At 44.7% G+C, this 15,972-nt stretch overlaps 1 protein-coding gene across 13 annotated transcripts in view; it reads left to right on the forward strand.

Annotated features, from left to right (window-relative positions):
• Window positions 1–15,972, forward strand: part of ADGRL3 (adhesion G protein-coupled receptor L3) — an 842,781-nt gene that overhangs the window by 646,441 nt on the left and 180,368 nt on the right. For 9 of the 13 annotated variants that reach the window (XM_039540335.1, XM_039540336.1, XM_039540325.1 and 6 more), the window contains 3 exons: window positions 928–1,233; window positions 5,095–5,198; window positions 15,302–15,487. In XM_039540335.1, coding sequence (XP_039396269.1) covers window positions 928–1,233; window positions 5,095–5,198; window positions 15,302–15,487 — 596 coding nt within the window. The remainder of the gene's footprint in view (window positions 1–927; window positions 1,234–5,094; window positions 5,199–15,301; window positions 15,488–15,972) is intronic. The other 4 variants (XM_039540338.1, XM_039540326.1, XM_039540330.1 and 1 more) reach the window with 1 other exon arrangement.

The raw sequence follows: 15,972 nt of genomic DNA on the forward strand, positions 1-15,972 counted from the left end.
TCTACTCTATCCTGTTGCATTTTAGATACTTATACGTAGGTGTGGTAGAATTCAATTTTTATTTCTTGATCATTTTGACAGATCATATTGATGTTTATTTGTAAGAATCGTTTTAGATTTCTATCAATTTACATTTTCAGTTGTGCAAAATTATAGGTTTTAAGCATTTCCCCCCATTTTTATCAATTTAAATATCCATGGTTTTGGGGCGGGAGAAGGTCTGACAATTATTTAGACAGTAGATTTGAGATTCAAAAAGTTAAAGCTTTGTGAAACACAAATTGTCAACCTCACATGTCAAAATATTCGAAGTAAATATCTTTAAATCAACAGATCATGCCTGTTTTTACTATTCATTTGCTAGTCCATTTGTAATGATCCTCATTCAAAAGTGTAAATCTCTGGATTTTGACACTAATAAGTTCTCAAGAGGCATTTCTTTTATTTTACCTATCTATAAATTGTAATTATTATCAATGGAAATATTTTTTCATCGGTTTGTGTATGTAGGTGAAGTCAACATTGGCTGAGATTTAGCAATAAAAATCAAATTCATCCAAGCCTATTTATATAGCAGCCTCGCCTACAGTGGTCAGCAGCAGACGGTTTAATAAGGAGTTAATGTTTGATTGGAAGAAACCGAACACCTCCTATTTGTTTTGTACTGTAGTTGCACTCTGTGAGGAGAGTGTCTTTGCTATGCTTCAGGAAGGACTATGAAAGCCTACCTTTAGCAAAGCTGTAATTAATGAGTTGTTTGGTACTTGGACTCAGTTTTGATGCAGTCACTTCCTATGGTCCTTGCTAATTTTGTAGAGCAAACAGTGCATCATGAAATATTTATGTGTCCTCTATGTTAGAACATCTCAAAGCCAAAGAGATCAGCAATTGCACTTTTTTTTTTAACATACTTTTGCTTTGTTTCAGAAGTATCGACATCTGGGGCGCATGGCATGGGAAGCACCACCACCAGCACCCCTCTTCTCCTCACCGCCACGAGCACCGGGCGCACCACCACCACCTCAGCCGTGGGCAGAAGGAACAGGAGCACGAGCACACCCTCCCTGGTGGTGGATGTCCCCGATGAAATGACTACACCCCTTCCACCTGCCTCCTCCCAGCTCCCCGCTGTAGGGGCAGAGAGCTGTGAGGCTGTGGAAGCCCGTGAGATAATGTGGTTTAGGACCCGGCAAGGACAGATGGCAAAGCAGCCGTGCCCTATGGGGACAGTAGGTGAGCCCCATTGAAATGGCCTGAGCAAGTCATGTGCGGATGCTGGGTGGTGATGTTGGTTCCTTCTGGCCTTTAATGCTCTGCCTCTGTCTCTGTTTGTCTGGTTCTTTCAGTGACTTGGTCAGAGATCTGCTTGCTACTACCATTTATAACATACACACTGTCTCCTGGCAGGCAGGCCCGCATGGCCTGGCACCAGTGGAATAAGCTAATGGTTATTTAGGAAGTGTGGCAGGCAGCTGAGGAACTCCCAGCTGTATGAAGGACCAGCTCCTGAATATGCCTAGCACTCCCTGCAAGACCCTGAACACCTTCAACTCCCAGTGAAAACAATGGGAGGGGAAGGCTGCCCAGCATCTGGCAATATCAGGCCTTGGTGCTCCAAGGGAAATGTCCTGTTGAGTATATTATGCAATACACTTTATTGTCATTGTTCTGAGCAGTGCCTGGGCTGATTGCTGAGGTTTTAGTGGTTTGAAGTTTATCCTAAGTCTTATCGTTTGCCATGGTGTGATTTTGGCTGTTTCAATTGATACAGTTTTAAAGATTCTCAAACTGGGGTGCATAAAGTTGGGCTCCCTGATCCATAGGTAGGCACCTAACTGGAAGTGGCTGATTTGTCAGAACGACCACACAACTCCAGCACCCACTGAAGTTCCGGGGAAAGGAAAGGCAGAGTCCCCTGTCAAATACATACAGGAGAGCTGGCCAAAAATTGAGAATTTTTTTTATGAAAAGCAAAAGTTCAAAATGATTTTTTCTCTGACATGTCAAACAACTGGATTTTGTTTGTTTGTTTGTTTTGGGGTTTTTTTGCCAAAATTTTTAAGAAAAAATTGTCTGTTTTTTTGGTGAAAATATTCAGGAGATTTTTAGCCAGTTCTAGTCAGGGACGGATTAATCTTTTTTGGGCCCTTGCACCTGGACCATGGCCCCACCCCCACCCAAGGCCCCGCCCCTGCTCCACCCTGAGGTCCCACCCCTGCATGGCCTCTTTGCCCCAAGAACCTGCCGGTGCTCCTCCTCAAGGCCCTACTCCTGCTCAGAGAGGGAGCTGAGGGTTGTATCCCCAGTAGGCTAATGTCTAAGGCATAGCCTGCTATATTAGAGACTATGGGTTCAAATTCTGTCTGGGGGGAAAAGCTCTTCTCCCTTTTTGGAGGGAGTGAGCGCCAGGGGATGGGTCACTTGCTGATTCCCCGTTCTGTTCATTCCCTCTGGGGCAAGCTGGCATTGGCCACTCTCGGTAGACAGGATACTGGGCTAGATGGACCTTTGGTCTGACCCAGTAGGGCCATTCTTATTTTCTTCTTAGGGCTTGGCTACACTTGAGAGTTGCAGCGCTGGGAGTTACAGCACTGGTCGTACAGCTGTGTAGGGAAAGCGCTGGTGTGTGGCCACGCTCACAGCTATCAGCGCTGCAGTGTGGCCACATTTGCAGCATTTGCAGCGCTGTTGGGAGTGATGCATTATGGGCAGCTATCCCAGCGTTCAAGAGGCAGCAACGTGCTTCTCAAAAGAGGGGGGTGGGGTGGAGTGTGACAGGGACCAGGGGAGAGAGAGAGAGTGGATTTTTGGAGCCGACACTGTGTATCAGCTCCCTGCCTTGCAAAATCAGAAAATTTTCCCGACCCCTTACTCTTAACTGCAAACAGCCTGCAGACCAGATAAGCAGCTGCTCCAACGGACTCCCTTTCTCCCCCCTGCCCCCGCTGTTTCTATCCTCAAGCAAACACTCATCCCCCTGCCTGCCTCATTTACAGCAAGGTAGTGGGTTATCTCATTTGATTGTTCACAGTCAGTTACAGATTGATCACAGCAAACAGGAGCTGTGTTTGTTTTTTAGATAAGCAGCTCCCGGAGCCCCAAGTTCACAACAAAACAAAGAGAGGCAGCATAACAAAACAAAGAGAGTAATTTAGTTAAAAGCATTCTGGGATATCTCCTAATACCCTGGAGGCCAATAACAGCGCTGGTGTGTGGCCACACCTGACGAGCAGCGCTGCATCACCAGCGCTGCACTCGTTATACCCCAAGCAGACCAGGTGTACAGCCAGCGCTGCAGCCAGGGAGTTGCAGCGCTTGATGTGCCTTGCAGGTGTGCACAGTTACTAAGTTGCAGCACTGGAAAGCCTCCACCAGCGCTGCAACTCTCCAGTGTAGCCAAGCCCTTAGAGGAGCAAGCGGCGGGTGGGGAAGAGGCCGAATGGAGGTGGCGCGAGCAGGCAGGGCCTCTTTTGAGCATGGGCCCGGTGCCACAATTCCATTGGTGTAATTGTAAACCTGGTCCTGGTTCTAGTATCCAGTTTTGAGGACCTGTATGCCAATAAGATCTAAGGAAGGTGGAGGGAATGCACTAAAGAGCAACAAAAAATTAATACAGGGTTGGAAGAAGTGGAGAAAAGTTTAAAAGAGCAAAATATGTTAGGTCTTAGTTTTCCAGTGCCGGGCATCTTGTGTCATCATTTACATGTGTGCGCTGCTTCTCATCCTTCTTTCACACCAGGTGAGGTGAATAGAGTAAAATAGATATAAACCCTGTGTTTGTGAGAGGAGAATTGGACCCAGAGAGTGCAGAGTGGGTATAAAATAGTACTTTGGGTGCCTTTTAGAGGCACTTTATGCAGATGTAAATGATTACACAAAGTCTAGGTCACTGGAGGATCAGGCCCATTGCTCAGCTGTGTGACAACCAAGGGGAGAATAAAATAATCCTCTTTAAAGTCCTGTTCATAAAATGAAGGAAAGAAAGGAAGCAAAAGAAAAGTTAGGCTGAATATCAGGAGCCATCTCCTAACAGCGAGGTCTATGAGGCTGAGGAATAGCCTTTGTAGGGAATCTGTGTGCCCCATTGCATGAGTTATAGAAAACTAGATTGGGTGAAGTATTTTGGAATATGGAAAAATTCCCCACAGGCAGGGGATGGTCCAGAGCGGCCAGTAGGCCCTCCCTAGCTCTAATTTCTGTGATTCATTAAAGCTGCCATGTGTTGTCAGTGCACCTGTTCCTGCTCCCTTTGAAGACATCAGCAAAGCACTCCTTGACTTTAATGGGAGTAACCTCAGGCCCCACATCTCATTTACTTCCCTATTGAAAAGTTTGGCTCTTCAATGCAGAGCACCTTATGGGATGCAGGCTCTTTAATCCACATCTCTGCTTCCTTGCCTTCTAAAAATGTCTCGCTGAACCATTGAGACTGAGTTTCTCTTTGTCTGTAAGCTCCTGGTATATTTTGCTTTTTTTTTTTCAGGAGAGTGCTTAGGAAGTATTTGCTAAGCAGCTTCTCCCCTAAAGTCCCTTTTGTCACCAGGTGTGTAGTGGTGGGGATGGGGGGAGCGTGACCGTATTGCATCTTATTTGTAGCTATCAAACTTGGTGTGTTTCCATCCATGTGGTTCCAGGGCTTTACAGTGCAGCAGAATTTTCATAAAATGGCAGGGGAGAAGGATGGTGAGTCTCAGGGACTGATTTTGGAGTCACTTGGGGGGCAAAGCAAAGAGAAAGCCTTGCCTGTTGGTTAGGGCAGTAGCCTAGGACTTATGGGACCAAGGTTCACTTTCCTCATCTGTCATGGGCTCCCTGTGTGACCTTGGACAAGTCAGTGGAGATAATGGTACTTCCCTACTTCCCAGAGGCATTGTGAGGATAAATACATTAAAGATTGTCAGGTGCTTGGATACTATACTAATGTGGGCCAGGCATATCTTCCCATTGAGGTCCTCAAAACATAGCTTACATGGGTTGCAAATGTTGGGTACACTTTCTCTCATTATGAAATGTCTGAAGCCTGTGAAAATAAACCCAGGCTTATTAACGCATTTGCTAGCAGATAATAGAGTCCTTCCTGTGTTGTCTTTTTAGGTGTTTCAACTTTCCTGTGTCTCGCTCCTGATGGGATCTGGGACCCACAAGGGCCGGACCTCAGCAACTGCTCTTCTCCCTGGGTCAACCACATCACACAGAAGGTAAAGTTCTACTTTCAAAGAACCTTCATTGATCCTGTGTGCTGGGGTTTTGTCAATTATATTGCATCATATTAATATGGCATCTCTGATACCATCTCTGGTGACAAAGGAAATAATGCTTAAACCAAAAGATAACAATAACAGATGGGATGGCCATGCCAGCAACCTGTGATGCCCTGGGGCTATGGAATGGGGTGGAGCAGGAATTTTAAAGGCCTGGTGCCTGTAACACTGGGAGGATGAGGAGAGTTGGAAAATAAGATTTAAACTAATGTAGCCAATTAGAAAAGGGAAGGGAGAGGAGAGACCTTGAGTTTGAGGGGGGAAAGTGATACAAGAATGTTGAAATACGAGATTATCAAGAAAGGGATCTTTTTCCCTCGTGTGTCCTAACGTTTTTTCTGGTTCTTTGTCACCATAGAATAATCCTGTAATGAAATCTTTCCCAATGACACAATTGCACAGTACAATTGGGTTTCCATATTGAAGACTTGCTCGCTATTTTCAATTTCTCTTAAGGCATGAAAGCTTAGTCCCCGTGAACATTTCTGGTGCTCACATTTTGGCCTCCAGTGCAGTCAAACAATGGCTTTTGTTACTTTTCATCAGACTTTCCACAGCATGGAAAACTACAGAGAGAATAGTTAATGGGGATGTAAAACCTGCATTCCGGAGAAAAGGGAACTAGGGACCGGAGTATATTGGATTAGCCAATGGAAATAAAAACAACCTAACCCCCATCTTTTGACAAAGTTATATGATGAATGTTTTGAAGCTCTTCATCATTTATCAGTGTTAAAAGGACATTAACATGTGACAATAAAAGCTCTCCGACTCAGAAATGAACATGCCCAGTTTGGCTGCAATACACTGTACATTTTTTTTATCGGTGCTCAGTGGTGCTGTCAGCTGATTGCATTACAAATGGAGACCATATGTGTGTTTACACCACAGAGTCTGCGGGCTGAATCCTTCTTATAGCAATTGATGTGAATTTATTCACTCCTAATGACTAAGTAAAAGTGTCCTGGTATGACAAACTAGCTGTGCTGCTGCGTGTCTGAAGGATTGCTCTTCCGAGTAGGCCTTGCAAATGAACACTATGGGGAGACCCTGCAGGAAACAGCATTTCTCTTTTGTCTTTCTCTCTCTTGCTCTCCTTTTTTAACTACCTTGAGGCTCAGTAACCTAGCCAGACCATTAACACAGCCACCCCCCACAGGTGGCATGATAGATAAGCTGTATATATTTGTATTCCCTCCCTAAAACATGGCAGGATAATGATTAGCACCAGACTGCTCTGCACACTGCAAACATTGGGAGCCTGGTGCCCCTTGACTTTACTGCAGCACGGCCCAGACAGAAGGGTGGGTAACTCTCTCCTGATGTGATCAGACTTGCTGATTAATAAAGACTGTGCAGCTGTACGGTTTTTATTTTATTACCCACTGACTTATCCCGGAGGGGTTAATGTTACTCATGCTAGTCATAATTCATCTCTGCAGCTGGGAGACCTCTTGCAGCTTGCTGACGGGGGCTGGGCCACTAGCTGTTTGCAGGGGGGCAGTAATAACCTGGACTGATGAAATCCCCATCAAGATTAGGCTTATTTTATTTCACACCCCAGATGTCATTTGGGCAGTAGAGTTGTTCCGTTTCATTTGTGAGGCGCTTTCAAAACAGGCTGAAAATTAAGGGCCAGGTTTTCAAAAGCCCTCAGCACTGACAACCGGGCTTGGGTTTCCCAAAGCCATCTGCATCCAAGCAGCTCCACTCTTCTTCGTGGGAGTGTAGTGCTTTGGAAGACTTGGCGATTGTATTAGGTGCCTAAGTGGGAGCTGAGCTCTTTTGAAAATCCAGCCATGTCGGGCCCTGATCTGAAATCCACTGAGGTCAGTGGAAAAACTCCCATTGACTCCAAAGGGCGGTGGCCCTGGTTTAGGTGTCTAAGTGGGCACTGCTGGGCCCTTTTGCTAACCTGGCTGTGTAAAGGCCCAGGCACCTTGCTGCTCGGAATGCCTTATCCTCTTGGATAAACCTCGCCGTAGTTATTTGTGGCGTTGTGTGTGTGCGTGCGTGTGTGTGTGAGAGAGAGAGAGAGAGAATTCCAGGGGTAAAATCCAGAAGGGCTGTTGCTAGGTGTGAGGGGTGGATGGGGAGGAGCCACTGCCAGCTTTCTCCTGCACTTCTCCAAAGCTGCAGAAGGAGCCTTTCATCTCCAGAGGCCACTGAGGGCCTTCCCTTGCCTGCTTTCCAACACATCCTGCTGCCTGAGCTCCTTTCTAGGAGCCCAGGGATATGGGCAAGGGGAAGAGCAGGCCATGGGAACTGAAGCAAACTCTGCTGCAGTGACAGGGAGACGTTCACATTGCACAGCTGGCACACCTCTCTACGTTCACTGATTGATCTCCATGGTTCTGTTCTCCCCGCTACCGCTCATGCCAGAGACGTGGGGGGAGCAGCACTGCTTGGAGGAGGTGGCAGCATTGGGAGAAATACTCCTTTGGCAGAGAGGGGCTCCCTCTTCCCAGCCCCCATGCTCCTCTCCCATTAGAGTTCCTTCTACTGTTGTCTCCGGGATCCGGGCTGTAGCGGCAGAGGGTGGGAGTCCCCCATACAGCTTTCAGTGAAACCGTTAAGAGCTTTAGCCTCCTAATTTTGTGTCCCTAAAAATAGGCTGGCCCCCACACAATAAAAAAGCATCACTGACTCCTTATGCTTCTTTAGGAGCATTTGCTCTTACTATGCACCAGCCATTCACCCACACCAAGCATAGTATTAAAAGTTTTATTATCCTGTATTAGCTTCCATTACAGTCATTGTGCTTGATGGGGATTCGGAATGGACAGCCACCGCAGCAATTCATTGGCCTCCTGACGTTTACTTTAACTCTATTGTTGGTGCCTACAGTGCCCTCATAACACAGCAGGCGAATGAACTTGCCAAGTGTATTGAGTTATGCACTGCTACAGGTAGTAAGAGGCAGCAGAAAGGTCATCTTTGGATCCGCTGCATTGTCCTGATTTTGAGGCCATGTTATCAGCTTTATGCTGTTTGTTTTACCACTTGCTTTCATCAGTCACAGCCTTTCTTCCCAGTGTGTGATTTCCCCGAAGATGTCCCAGCGGCCGTTTTAGTTGTGGGTGCTGCCTGGGAGAACAACTGTCTCCTTATCTCATCTTCTAGCCTTGTGAAAAAACAGCCTCCTTTGCATCAGAATATTCAGGGCCATTTCTCTTAGATAGGAGCGGAAAGTAAACAAGCAGGAAACCAAAAAATGAATAAGTAAAATACATTTAAATACAATTAGTCCCCCCACCCAGGGTACACAGCTTGCTTGTTCACATTACTGTGTGCCAGATACGAAGACAGACAAAGATTTGTGTGTCACCTTAACAATGACACCATTGCAGAAGCCTGAGGTGACCTATGCAAGAAAGAGGCACTTTTCTGAGCAAGGGAGATCATGCAGGGACTGGGGGCAGGGCAGGAATTTGTGTGTGGCAGGAATTTGTTAACGGAGTGAGAAAAATGAGTTCCCTTTGCTCAGCCATCTCTCCCTCCTCAGCTTCCCTCACTCTTTTCCCTCTACCACCAGCTGTTTGGCTGAGGTGGCAGAAAACAGTAGCCATCTTTCTGTGCTCCCGTTTCTGTCTTCTCCAAGTCTTGGGCCCATTTGTAATGTTTGTATCGTGGTCACGCCTAAAGCCCCCAATCAGGATCAGGACCCAAATGTATCAGGCACAGGATCTACAAAAAACAGAACCAAACACATGGTTTTGTCAGCCTGACAGGGACAGCGGGAAAGCTACTTAGATGAGACGTGGTCACTGTTAAGGGACATGCTCCACAGGGCCAAATTGTGTAGTCTTTACTTTGTGCTTATTCAGTTATTGATACCAATGGGAGTTTTACAATGCATAAGGACTATAAGAGAGGGATTTTATACAAGAATTGCCTTTCTTTAGGAAAATAAACCTCACCCTTTAAGGTTTTTTTTCTTCCTTTGGTTTGTGGAACATAGCTTTCAAAATTCTGTTATGTTTCCCTAAGGAGTCTATGAGCAGAACTATGCCGTTGCTACTGCACAGCAGTTGCATAATGAGTGTTAAGTGCAAATTTGAATTAGATGGCTATCCAGTATGCGTATGGACCCCTGAATTTTAAAGATGATATTCTAGGAGTGCACGTTGTAATGAATGTGGCTCTATGCTTACGGTAGTGGGAAGGTGCATTGTGGGACGTGAAATTGTGTGCTAGTTATACAGGTATTGGGATGCAATGCCAATCTTCACAGCACAGTGGGTGGAATCTGTCTATCTGTGTAGGCATTTTTATTTGTCATATAATGTACTGAATACATTTCATAATTATACAAATTTCATGAAATTCTTTGCATAAAATATTTCAATATGTTTGTCATTGTTTCTTCACCTCTGGCCAGTCTAAAGTGTCTGTCAGTCTGTGGTATTTGTCTGTCTATCACTCAGTTTGTGTGTGTGTACACACAGACATAGGTGGATAGGTACACTATATCTATCATTATCTATGCAGGGGGTTGAAACTCATTTTTGGAGAAGGCCAAATTCCATTTTGTAAGCTGGTCCCTGGGCTGAGGTCTGAACTTGGGCACCTTTGCTACCCTTAGAGGATCTCCCATAGGTATCAAGAAGGGGTTGCACAAAGATAAAGAGTAGCTCATGGCCCTTGGAGAGGTTTTCAGAGTCACGTAAGTGATGGCGGAGCCCATGTCATACTAACTTTTAATCCCTTAGCTACTTTTGAAAATCCCTTAGTGTGGTAAATAAAGCCATGGAGGAGTCTGAAGTTGGCTCTTAAGTCCATGTTCAGGCATCTTGGCCAAAGTGCTGAGCAGCCAGTGGCTCTGAATAAAGTCGGTGGGTGTGGTGGGATGTTCAGTACTTTGTGAATGTTGTTACTGACTTAGGAGCCTAAGTGAAGATTTCCAAGTTCAACTTTAGGTTCCTAGTTTGGAAAATCCCGGCTAAACCTTTACTATCATCTTCATTATTAGGAGTTATGTCTATTCTCACCTTAAGACCACAGCTATTTCTGCCCTTTCTCTCTCTCCTTTCTCCATCCTCCTTTCTCTCTCTGTCCACCCCTCATCTCTTTGTTTGTCTCTCTTAATTTTCCTCCCTCTGCATCTCCTTCCCTGCAACTGCTCCCAGTACCCACCTGCATGGGCTTCTCACTCAGCCTGTTCCCCTGGCCAGCTGATAAAATGATTGGCGATTAAATGGTTAATGATAACCATGGAGAGTGTTGTCATTAGGTTTTAGAGTCAACACACACTCCAGTTATATGAACAAGGAGTGGGGGTGTCAGCATTCCCTCAGCTATTGCTTGACTATCTGCAGACTCAAGGGATATGTCTACACTGCAAAGAAAAACCCGCGGGATTGAGTCTCAGGGCCTGGGTCGATTGACTCGGGCTCATGAGACTAAAATCAGCAGTGTAGACGTTTCCACACAGGCTGGAGCCCAGGCTCTCAAATCCAGCAAGGGGGAAGGGCCTCAGAGCCCGGCCTCCAGCCCAAAGTGGGAATGTCTACGCCGTGATTTTTATCCCCACAGTCTAAGCCCTGCAAGTCCGAGTCAGTTGGCCTAGGCTCTGAGACTCGGTACCGTGGGTTTTGCTTTGCTGTGTAGAGGTACCCAAGAAGACAATCCTTGGTTCTATTTTGGAAGGTTAACTTCACGGTCATGAGGGCTAGAAACATATTTGAAATGAAAGCTCATGTAGGACACATGCGTGTATCAAACAGGCTAGGTGTTTGACACCTCTGATCAACGGTGTTTGTCTTGCTAAGTTATTTGTTTGTTCTGATTGTTATTGTGCAAGGCGGTGGGAGATGGCAGTAGTGGTCAATAGATGATCCTCTTCTGTAGAAACTGGACTTTGTGACTGCTCAGCATAATAGATAGCTTCAGGCTGCACCTAAGTGCAAGCCCTGGTTTCCCTGCTGTTAGATATATGTGAAGTAATCATTAGATAATGTAGTTGCTGATTACAGTTGTAAACAGAGGTGGATTCACTGAAGCATTTTAAAGACAGGTTTTGACTATATCTAACCCTTGTGAATGGAGACCCGAGTCATGCCAGGAAAGTGACCCTAATGTTAACTTCATCTGGTGCAGAGCCCTTATGTAGTTGTAATAGTTTCAAGTTCTTACCTGTGTGTGGTTCTAATTTTGATAGAGTCCTCGCACCGCTTGAAGATTATTGTGTGCTCTGGAAGAAAGTAAGTCATAAAAGACTCCTCTTCCGCATGAGAACGATAACAGCAAAGATGTGGTTGAGAAGTGTTTTATAGCCTGGAAGCTCAAGAGACGTTTGTGTGATATTTATTTTTGGCCCCTCTGACATATTTCCCCATTAGAAACAGGATGGCAGTGAGCTTTGGGGAAGGAAGTTTGCTGAGAGACGGTGAGCTAACCCTAAAAACAGCCATACGAATCTGCGAAGCAATGGAACAAGCCAAACTGCAGTCTTAAGCTTTCCATGACGAGGAAAGTCAAGGAAGCAACATGAGGGTATCGCTCAGAGGGGCACAAAGGATGGACATGAGAAGAAAACCCACGGGTCGCAGTCAGCACAAGGAAGAGCACAAAACCAGAAGGCAGGCTGATATCTGTGTAGGAACTGGAGAAGTGAATATGCACATACAGACTGCCTAGCATCTGGCCAAAAGTGCAGCATTTGTGAGTGCAACCAATTTGCAAACCCATGCAGGCAAAAGGAAAAGGTAAATGCTTTGAAGGAATACATTGATAACCTCAGTGGTGAAATGCTGTACAGCGATTCCATATAGCAATCACAATTGGCAAAGACTGGCCTATTACCCTTAAAGCCCAGGGGATGGAAATTGCATATAAAGTGGACGCAGGTACTGAAATCAAGGTGTTACCGGTGTGACTGTGACACATTCTGACTGAGATGCCAATTCATGAAATAAGCAAATATCCTGAGAACACACATTGCCCTGTTTCTGCAGCGGGAAGATGCCATATCACTCTGATATATGACAAACAGAGAAGTAAACGCTGAAATTGTTACAAGGGATGGAACACATATCTTGGGCCTGGAATCAGGCTAGCCATTGGGACTGATGTTTATTGTATAACAGGACTTGACTCAGAACATTATAACTTAAGTGGAAAAATGCTTAAAGGATTTAGGGATGTTAACAGTAACATGGCAAGTGGCCTTAAGTCTGTGCAGCCAGCATCATTCCTGTGGCTGTGAGGAGCAACTTACAGTGGAGGAACCTGGGTGCATTCTGCTGGCAGTGGTTGGAGAAAACTTTTGGGACTGAATATGCCAGCGTGAGGCAGGAGCTCTATCACATGCCAGCCAGACATGAAATCTGGGGGGAAATGGTAGGTGTCAAAGTCTTCACCCTTCTGGATGTATCGGATTAGTTTTGGCAAATGTTCCTAACTCAAGAGAGTTCTTGACGGCATTTTAATGTCTTTTGACAGGCACCATTTCCAACGCCTCTATTTTGGTGTTTGTTTAGCCTCTGTTATATTCTATAGAACGGTGCAGCAGTTCCTGGGCCGCATAGATGCTTTTATCGTTTGGGACAACACAGAACAAGAACCCAATGACAGGCCTGTATAAAACACCGTAGGTTGCCAGGGACAATGCACTGAAACTGAATAAAACCAAGTGCTGACTGCAAAGGAAGAGGACTCTTGGATTTGGCGGACTCATCTTCATTACAACCTGGAGACCTCTTTTAAACACAATGACCTGTGGCACCTGGAAGGATACAAACACATGAGGCCTAGAACTACTGGGCTCACTCATTAACAATATGATGGACGTACCAACACAAATGCAGGAAGCAGTGTTATTTCTGAAACCATCTACCAGGAACCACACACACACACACACACACACACACACACACACACACACACACACACACACACACACACACACACACACACACACACACACACACACACACACACACACACACACACACACACACACACACACACACGGCAGAAGAATAATTTTATAAGCCCCAGTGACTCATTGAAGGTCACCGGCTATTTTAGGAATTAGAGGAAATGAAAGAAAAAAGTTTAAAATGAATTGTTTTAGAACAAAAGGGAGGAATGTGTGGAATAGCTGTTGCCATTCTGGCAGTATCTGAAGAGGACAGGAGGTCAGCCACCATACTAGAATGCAGAGCTCTTTGACTGCTCATCAGAGCAGAGAGTGGCAGGCACCTTTTAAAAGTAGAATCTGGTCTCGGTGGTATGAGATGCATGAACAGTAAGGTTAAAATAATTTAATCCTTGAATATAAATTGTCATTGCTATAATGGAAAGAACAACACCTTATATCTCTCTTCAATTCTCTGAAGATGAGTATATGAGCATCTTCACTCTGGTTTCATTAAATCAGACAGTCGTTGCTGTTAAATTGATGGTAGTTATTCATTTATAAGACAGTTAATTGATTTACATGGAGACAAGCTCTACCTGCTATTTCTATGTTTCTACAATCCAGCATTTAAATAGGCACCCAAAATGGGTGAACAAGAGGAATACCTGATTTTATCTATTGGACGATAATTTGATAGTGGCCTTTTCACCCTGGAGGGAATTTGTAACTTCGGTTATACCCGCTTCTGTACAATTTCCCTTCAGCTCTAGTACAAAGCCAGCAAGGTAAAACAGCTCAAGGTAAGGATGAAAGCCCAAAAAGGAAACAGATGTGCCAGGGTAATGCCAGGTTCAGGTTTGGTTTAGGTGATATTGAGATTCAGGAGTCTGTTAATGATGCAGATATTAAAATCTCTAAACTCCAGTATAATCCAAATAGCCTATTTGCCGGTCCCTACTGGAGGCTCCTCTGTGGCGGCACAGGAAAGCTTGGTTCCTTGTTTGAAGTTGACACTCTTTCCCCATTGACTTTGGGTGTTTTCATGCTGCCTGTCAGAAGATGCAGTAAGCCATTAAATTCAAGCTTTAAGATTAAACAATAAAGTGATTGAGGTGAAGCACTCCCACTGTTTAATATGGCTCCCAAATTGCAGCAATGTATTAAACAGCTCTTCTTTTCAGCAGTGCCTTGAATGGCTGAATACACTTCTACTTATTAAATCAAAGTTATGAAAATTGCTGTTTGTTTCCTAGTTAATGTGGGCTCTAGCAGTCTCATTTTGTTCCTTTTTATGAGAAGTCAGTTTTGCTGTGGAGACCAGTAGCTGAAATGTAACTTCTTTCTTCATCATCAAGTAATCTGCTGGGTTTGAGAGATACTGTTAGTTTGATGATAAGCCCATGCATATTTACACGTTGATTGTGCTAGGGTAGGTATTGAGATGTTACGGTATGGCTGAAGAAAACAGGAATTCCATTGTGTAATTCCATTTAAGGCAGCTGCACCTACTTTCCCACCTCCACATCTTTATTTTTGTTACAATAATTGCTGGCAAATTTACAGTACAAAGGAATACCGTGCCCACAGATTCCAGTACCATGCAGTTATAGGGCCTGATTCTGATCTCACTACACTGGTGGAAATTGGGAAGTTACTCCACTGAAGTCAATGTAGTCACACTGGCAGGAAAGCAGTGTGTGTTTAATCAGATTCAGCTCCACTGATTTTAAATCATGAAATCTCTTGTGGTGTGTTTCCTGCTTGAACCTTCATTTTGCAAAACAGTTTGCTGTCTTAACTTTGTGTGTGTAGGAGGGACTGCAGAATGCTTAAAATAAAATACAAAGTTGTTGCATTGCTGCAGGAAAAAAATGCATAAAATTGTTAATCATTTGCATCACCTTTTAATTCTTCTGCTTTGCTCACTCTGACACACAGCTGTCTTTCACAAGACAATGAGTAATATAGGTCAGCATACTTGCAAACTGAGTCAGATTAAAATTTAGGGGTAATTGAAGATATTTACATTCACAGCAAAGATCCAGGCTGATGGTACAATGATCCTTATGCATGCATCTAAAAGGAGAAAATAGGATCCTTTTCCTTCTACGCTTTTTACCACTTAGCCAGGAACAGTGAAACATTTTTCCATTTTCTCCTGTCCTTCAACTCCTAGCTGAAGTCCGGGGAGACAGCTGCCAACGTTGCCAGAGAGCTTGCGGAGCAGACGAAAAATCACTTGAATGCTGGAGACATCACATATTCAGTCCGAGCCATGGACCAACTGGTGGGCTTGCTGGATGTGCAGCTCCGAAACCTGACTCCAGGTGGGAAAGACAGTGCTGCGCGCAGTTTAAACAAGGTAAGAAGCGAAGGCCTTGGGAGCGGTGAGGAGGGTAAGCAACAGTTGTGCTTTCTCCAGAGAGCTGTTAGAAGGCCTCACTATTGCCAGTGTTGGGATGTGATTCTTTCTAAGTAGATGGGAGCACATGGCCGTTTTCATTTGAGATGTATTTTTAGTCTGTCGAGTTGTGGAACAGTTGTTAATGCCAAGTGTGCTGTTGGAAAATGTCTGTACTCAAATGCTTAGCAGTATAAACTCCAGGAGGCTGATTTTGTTCCCAGCTACCATGCATGAGTGCAACTCGAGAGAAACTCTGTTGAGGCAATTGGAAATACTCTGGATTTACACCTATGTGACTGGTAGTGGAATTTTGCCCAGTGAGTCTATTGCTGAATCCACTTGTGAAATGACCCTCGCACTCTAAACCACAAAATGAGGGATCCTGGTTTATAAAAATCCTAGCCAATGAATTTACATTGATGGGAGGAGGGGAAAGGTATTTG

Source organism: Mauremys reevesii, linkage group 5 (assembly GCF_016161935.1).
Source record: "Mauremys reevesii isolate NIE-2019 linkage group 5, ASM1616193v1, whole genome shotgun sequence".
NCBI lineage: Eukaryota > Metazoa > Chordata > Testudines > Geoemydidae > Mauremys > Mauremys reevesii.